The sequence below is a fragment of the Penaeus monodon genome, chromosome 36, assembly GCF_015228065.2.
Source record: "Penaeus monodon isolate SGIC_2016 chromosome 36, NSTDA_Pmon_1, whole genome shotgun sequence".
NCBI lineage: Eukaryota > Metazoa > Arthropoda > Malacostraca > Decapoda > Penaeidae > Penaeus > Penaeus monodon.
Window position 1 is genome coordinate 31215681 of NC_051421.1, and position 8253 is coordinate 31223933.

General features: G+C 40.0%; 1 protein-coding gene across 1 annotated transcript in view; it reads left to right on the plus strand.

The window, feature by feature from the left end:
- The window catches only part of LOC119595454, a gene marked incomplete in the record, with an annotated part of 42044 nt that overhangs the window by 8532 nt on the left and 25259 nt on the right, over window positions 1-8253 (plus strand). Inside the window, 1 exon segment of the mRNA XM_037944576.1 lies at window positions 29-136. Coding sequence (XP_037800504.1) covers window positions 29-136 — 108 coding nt within the window.

Sequence of the window (8253 nt, forward strand, 5' to 3'; positions counted from 1 at the left end):
ACTCCTTTACTCAGCCCCTTGGACCCAGTTCACATATTGGCTTGAGAAGACTGCGGATTGAGGAGCTCAATGACCTTTTAGAAGTATCTAGCCAAGGGGATCGGGAGACTTTTAAGAAGAAGTGTGCCCTGCAAGTGTGAGTACACTTTGACAAAGTCTTGAAGCTTAGCTCATTAGCTCTTGGTGTTGGCAAAAGGGTGGGTGTCTGGAACATCTCTTGATTAAAAATTTGGGCTGAGGACTGGGATGACAGGAATGCCTCATTATGATATGTTGTTGCTGATTGGCAGGTGACTGGAGGGTTACTGATTCAGTGGGCCTGTAAGAAGGGGGGCTCTTTGTATTATTTCCTTTGGGTAAGTGAGTGGATGCCCTCTGTAGACCCCTTCCCGGGGGAACTAGCTTCAAGGACACTATTTCCATGTGCTAGAACCTATTCCTGCTGGCATATTGTATGATATGATAAGATAAAAAGTTAACACAAATAATGGAATATGCTTACTATTTCTGTTACTGAACAGAGTTGTAGACTACTAGTAGTGATAATATCGAGTCTGCTCTTGATACAGTATAACAAATGTCATAGGTAGATCTCGGATATGGCAAAACCGTCTTGGTACCCCACATGAGTGTTTATGTGAGCCATTTACCTGGGAGTTTTGCCACTCAATGAAACCTAATTCCTGGATTTTGTGCATGTGCAAGCTGCAAGCTTCTGAAGTTGAAAAATAAAGTAGGATAAAATACAAGGTAGAAGAAATTCTGGTAATGGAGTTAGTTTTAAAAAATTTCAGTGAAACCAGAATTTGTTTAAAATTTGTATGCCCCCAAATCTTTTGGAGTAAATACCATACCATAAGAGGGATATAATATAGTTTAAAGTTGATTTAACAAAATTAAGTTATTTTGTGTTCTGTATTAACCCTTTCCTGACGGGTAGTATTCGTAGTGGCCCGGGCCTCACTGCCGGGGGCTTATATCGTCACCCTAGCATGCCGCGCTCATGCCAAATACCAGCATCCCATGCCGTTTCTTCGATACTACGAGGATTTTGTTTTTCAGTTTTCTTATTTTCTAAAGTCCCCCTACTTGCCAAATTTTTCCCGATAAAAACAAGACTGAAAAGGGGATTTTTTTGTTTTTAAAAGACTCCATATTGACATTTTCAGTCTATTTGAAAAAATAAACATGTGGGCATCCTGGAGTTGAAATCGTCAGTTTTTTTCATTTTTTTTTATAGTAAAATGAGAAAATGTTTTAAAAACAACTTAATCACCTTTCAGTTGGGAAAAAAAATAATTTGCCCTGATTTTAACAAAAACTCTGGCTGTCATACAGCCCCGGGAAATAGTCCCGCCCTGCCATGGATGTGCGTACGCCCCCGTCGAAAGGGTTAGTCCCATTTCTTCTCTTTTTTTAAAAAAAATTTTTTAAATTTTATTACTACAAGTTCTCATAAATATCAGGGTAGTATCCAATTTTAATTTTAAGTATAATTTTTCCAAAAATAATTTAACTTTATTTCTGGTAAAATTTTGTCAATCTGCTTATTAAGCATTAATCTATATGTGCATGTATTTGTTTTGAAAAAAAAAAAAAAAAAGAAATTGTTCATGATTATGCCTATTCTCTTTTCTTTGTGTCTTCTCTCAATTTTACAGGGTTATATGTAGTACTATCAGGAGATGTCTGACTACACCTACATTTCAACAAATATTTTTCCATGTCATCCATAGTATGTTGCAGAATTCATCTTGTCCAAAATAAAACAGGAAGGGGGTAACTAAAAGGAAATGGGGAGGGGGAAGGGAGGTAGCAAGGCAGGACACAGGGAGACGGTTAGATAGCGGGCGTTCGGGTATTTCATTGCTCTAATGGAGATGATGATGGTTCTCATTATTATTACTATTACCATTATTATAATTCTGGGGTAGGCATAATTGATTGGTTTGGGAAATTTTCTGCTGCCCTACCCTAAAAAAAATTGCGAACGCTATCAAAAATGGATATGGCAAAAGAAAAGACAAAATGACAAAATCAGTTGACTGAGCAGTGGACTTTTTGCCTCAAAGTCCAGAGAAAAAAAAACTTTATATATATTATATATATATATTAATAATATATATATAATTTTATATATATATATACATTAGATATACATATATATCATTGATATACATATGATTACATTTGTTAACAATTACTATATTAAATTTCATATATAATACTATATATATATATTATCTTATTATATATAATATATATATATTATATATTATATTAACAAATTTAAAAACATTAAAATTTCATATATATCACTATACATATAACATATCATTCATATACATTAATATATATATATATATACCATAATATATTTTATATAATTTTATTTTATATATCTATATATATACTTACATAACATAACAAACTTACAATACATATCATATCTTACATTTATACTATACATTACATAAATATTATTAATAATATTAATATGTATATATAAACTAAAAAATACATTAAAAATATACATACACATCCCTCACATATACATTACATATACATACCTATAATCAACTATATCATAATTCTATACATACATATAATAATACATATATATATACTAATATTACATACATTCATATACTATCATTACAATCATACACATACACATTTCCATATATATTTTTTAATAATATATATATATATATTATTTATAATATATAATCCAAAATATATATATATAATTTTATATATTAATATATTATTTTATATATCCATATATTATATAATATAATTAATATAATTATTATAATATAAAATGGATATATATATATATATATATTATATATATATATCCTTATAAAATATATAATATTATCCTAATTATATATATATATATTATAAAATATATATTATAATATATAATTATATATATTTTATATATATATATATACTTATATTATATATATACCCCATATATATATATATATATAATTAATATATATTTTTTATATTATATATATATATTATTTATATATAAAATTTTTTTCTATTAAATTTATAATAATTTAATATATTTTCTAATTTATTATTTTTATTAATATTTAAAATTTTATTTCTATTTTTTCATCTATATATAATTTTATATATTATATTAATCTATATTTAAATTTTATTTCATTTATATATTTATACTTAATTTATATATAAATTATAAAATTTAAAAAAATTCCTAAAAATATATATATCTATATATCATTATATTTTATATATATATTTTTTAATATAATTTTAATTCATCATCATCATCATCATAAGGGGCAAAACGCGACGGGGCGCAGGCCGCTCCACCCTTCGCTTCCAGCCACGGGGACCCCTCGAGGCAGTCCCGGGCAGGAAAACCCGGCCCATCTCTAGTTCCTCGCGAAGGTCTCGTCGAGCTCCCCCAGCCTGATCCCCTAACGTCCCACTTTTTTCCCCTCCCCCCCGGGTTGTCTCGCAGGGGAAAAACCTGGGGGGCAGGGTCTCCTAGGGGGGAAAGCGGGGTGGCCTATACCCTGATTGGGATCCTGATTATGCAAGTAACAGGTCCCATGCCACCCTCACGGGTAACCCCTTTGGCCGTGGTCCTGCCAAATGTCCCCAGCCGCCGGGGACTTGTTTACAAAGGCATAAAGGCAGACTCCAAGGCCGGATAGCGTCCATTTTTCGCTTCCATAGAGAAAAACTGGGAGTATCAAGGCCTTGAAGACCCACTTGGCCCTTCTGATGGTACCGACATTCCAAACGCTCTTGTTGACGATTCAGGGCTCCTGTTCCAAACCCAAATCCGTCACTGACTTCCGGGTCTACAACCCAGAGTATGGACTACGCTCCAAGGTATGAAAAAACTTTCTGTGACTTAAACGTCCTCGCCGCAAGCTGGATCGCTAAGGGGGGGTTTTCCCCAAAACAGGCCCCCAAAGTCCTAATTTGGTCTTGTCCGGGAACCTCTAGGCCTGGGGTTCGCCTATTGCAAAATGCATCAAGGCCGCCCAAGTGATCCAAGGACCGATGATGGCAACTCGTCGGCAAAGTAAGGCCGGCCTTTAAATATTCCTTTGTGTTGCCCCCACTGATTTTTGGCTAGTGCTCTGCCCATTTCCAGTCCATAAAAGGTTGAAAATGTGGGTGAAGGACACACCTTGCCTCCCCCCTAAATTTAAACGGGAAAGAAGTTCGACAAAACCCCCACCCATTTTTACAGCCTTTCATACCAGTATAAGGCTTGCTATCGGGCCCCCAAAAATCTGTGTGGAAATTCCCCCGAGCCTCAGGTCTCCCATAGCGTTTCCCCGATGCCCAGTCAGACGCCTTCTTGGGTCGTGAGGCTGCAAGAAACCCCACGACCAAAGTCACGACGGCATTCCCAATTCTCGAAGCGCTAGTATACGGTCTATTGTGCTTGCCGGATAGATCCAGCTGCTCCGGCCCCTCTGTGCCTCAGTAGGGGGTTGGGGATCCTTTCAGAAAATGTGAGGGGAAAACCTTCCCCTTATCGAGCATGTAATGCCACGGTATTGCTACAGCCATCGATCCCCTTTCCCCTTCCAAAGGGATGACCAGCCCCTCAGCAGGTCGGGGGGAAGGTACCAACCCAAAATGGCAGTCGGGACTGTATGCAGGCCCCGAGCCATGGGTTCACCCCCCAGCCTTTGAAATTCAGCAGGGTATCACTTTGCCTGCAGCTTTCCCACTCTCCACTTGGAAATCGCCTCCTAACCTCTGTTAGGGTAGAGGTTCCTCGCTGATGGGGGGGGCCCCGGCACAGGACTGAAACTCGCTTGCATCCAAGCTAACGTTGGAGGTCCCCCTGGTACAACTGTTAAAAAATACTCAGCCCAACGTTCACGAACCCCAACTGATCTAAATGATCCTCCTCCGCTGTGGGACTGCATCATCTGTGAGGAGGGCTTAGGGTTCAGTTTTCTCGGGCTTGGTGGGCAGGGGTTAAAGGTCATTTACCAAAAAGGGCCCTTCGCCCTCCTCAGCAAGTTCCTGATAAAACTGTTCCCTTTTCCCCTTCTCAGCATGTCCGAGCCCTATGCACCGGGAAATTACAAAAGACTTGATTCCCTTCAGCCAAACCTTGCACACGCTTCAGGGGCCTTTAAATGTTCCAGGAGATGGTTTCGCCTTGTCCTTGGGCGTACCCAATGGACTCCTGACTTTTTCGGTGTTACGCGCTTAAAGGGACTCCCCAGGCAACTGGATCCGTCAGGTTGCTGGTTTCTGAATCGTCAGAGACTGCCGTGGCGAACCCAGGGGCACACTCACCCTCCCTTAGTCTCTAAGTAAAAACCTTAGGGTGGCCCTGGGGGACTTGGATTTTGAAAGGGGGCCCGCAGGGGGAGCCCAAAACACCTTTGGTCGATGCCACAGAACTCCACTCCGGGAAAACCCCGCGTTCTGGGGATCCTCCCTCGCGGCTGACGAATGTGGTCATCTCCTTGGCCCCTTTCCTATCGCTGACCAAATCCGCTGCGAGTTGGAGCGCTGGTACCCGGAGCCAGAGATCCCCTTTTCTGGACCTAGCAAAGTCCCCGGGGAAGGGGCTTTCCGCTGCTGGGATCAGCTCCCGAGCTGGGGCCCACAGACTCTCTAGCCACCGGGCACGCCGGGAAACCCCATTGAATCCCCCAAAAAATGGAATGTCTCGCCGGGGGGAAAACGTCTGCCACAAGCGAGTTTGGCGTAAATGCCTCTTTCACATCGTTTTAAAGTACATCGGTAGGACGTATACACAAAAAAGACAAGAAGCCAAAGCATGTTCATCTCAAAGCCCTGATCGCTCATCAACCGGTCCCCTCGTACCGCAGCTAAGTCCTGGAGAGGGTATGGCTCACCCTGAGGGGTGACCACGCTGCGGCCCGACCGTAGATGTAACCAACCCCCCTGATCGGCCGCTACCAGGGTTTTCTCACCTCTAGAGGGCGCCCCTCAAATCCCCCGTCGCTTCAAATTCCCCCAATAGCAGAGTACCGCTCATCCTGCCGCAAGGAAACCCATGTTCCAACGCCTCCCGGGCCACGCCTGAGGGTTAAAACCCGGGGTGGTCCCTTTTCCCGGGGGCCGCCCCCTCTGCCGCCCCCCCAAAACCCGCCCCCGATAAGGGGGGGCGGAGGCTTGGACCGCCTATCCACCTGTGGGTTCCCCCAGGCTTTCCCCCACAAACTTTATGGTGGGTTGGCGACTGCCAGGCCGGGGGGCGAGTACCTCTTCCAATCCTCCCCCGACATTTTTCCCTCCCAGCGGGGCCCACGCCCGCCTTACTTGCTGGGGGGAGGGACAACACCCCCCCCCCAGCATTTCCATTTACGCGAGACTTGCCAGAGGGGCTTCTGGGGGAGGAGGGTTGGCAAAGGGCCCCCCTCCCCCGGCCGCCCCCTTTCCCCCGGGTGGCTAGGGGGCAGGAGTTGGTAGAAGCCCCGGGGGCCACACGCCGGGGGGCCATAACTCCTACCCCTGGGGCCTCCTGCTGTCTGAGTCCCCCACAGATTTAGCCTGGGACCCGCAAGGTACCCCTTTTCCCTGGGTGCCACGAGGAGGGCCCGCGAATCTTAATGATGGAGAGGGGGACCTGGCAGGGGAGACTTATGCAGAAAGCTGCTCCCTTTTCGCACTGGGCTAGCCAGGGGGGGAAGCTGCAAGGGAAGGCATGAAGCACTTAAACTATCTAGGCTACCACACCATCGCTTCACTCACCATGCCTTTAAGCACCCCCCCATATCATATATATCATATATTCCCATATATATCTATAAAATTTATATTATATTCTATATATCTATATATCTAAAATATATATTAATATAATATATATATATATATATAATAATATATATATATATAATTTATATTTTTTTTTTTTTTTTTTTTTTTTTTTTTTTTTTTTTTTTTTTTTTTTTTTTTTTTTTTTTTTTTTATTTTTCATGTTGTAATGCTCTTGGAGTGAGTACATGGTGGGTCCCCGTTCCTTTTCCCCATAGAGTGCCGGGGTTAAATTTTTTGTAATCATTCTCCTTTTTATCCGGGCTTGGGGCTCACTGATTTGGGGGTGGCTTGGCCACACAGTGGGGAGGTAGGCAATGGAGGGAATTCCTTGCCCAAAGGGGAACAACGCCCAGCTGGTGACTCGAACCCTCGAACTCAATTGCCGTCGTGACATCCCTTTAGTCTGAGCTCTAAAACCATTCGGCCCCGGGCCTTGGCGTCATGGGGTTTTTTAATTTTTCTTGGCAATTTTGGGCGGGGGTTTGCCCTTGCCTTCCCCCCGGTGTGTGTGTGTGTGTGGGTTGTGTGTGTGTTGTGTGTGTGTTGTGTTGTGTGTGTTTGTTTGTGTGTGTGTGTGTTTTTTTTCTTCTTCTTCTCCTCCTCCTCGTCCTCCTCCTCCTCCTCCTCCTCCTCCTCCTCCTCCTCCTCCTCGAGTCACCATCTCTATTTACCCGGCATTGACTTGAGCTGGCTTGGCCACCCAGTGGCTAGGTATAAATTTAGGTGAAGTTCCTTCCCAAGGGAACAACGCGCCCCGGGGATCAAACCCTCAAATCAGATTACTTATGCATCTTGATCCGACCTCTAAACCTTCGGCCCTGTGTCCCTACATATATACTACTACATATATACATACAACATATATTATACATCATATTATATAATACTATATATATACTACATATATTTATATATATATATATACTCAATATTATATTATATATATATATATACATACTATATATATATATTACTATATATATACTCATTTATTAATATATATATATATAGATATATATATAATTAATATACATACATATATTATAACATCATATATATATATAATATATATATATTATATTATATATATATATATTTTATAATTTAATATATTATATTCTCTATTTTTTAATTTATTTAATCTTTTTTATATAATTATAAATTTATTTTTATCTATTTAATTTCTTTATTCTATAATTTATTTTTTATTTATATTTCTATCTATATATTTTATATCTCTTTATTATTTTTCTATTTATTTATTTACTTATATTTATTTTTTTATATTCCTTTTTTTCTATTATGTCTTTAACCCATTTTCTTTTTTTATCTCCATTTTTTTAACCCTCTTTTTTATCTCTCTTCTATTTTTTTAAAATTTTCTTTCCTTCTCTTTTTTTATCTTTGTCTTCTATTTTTTTTTTCTTATCTTTT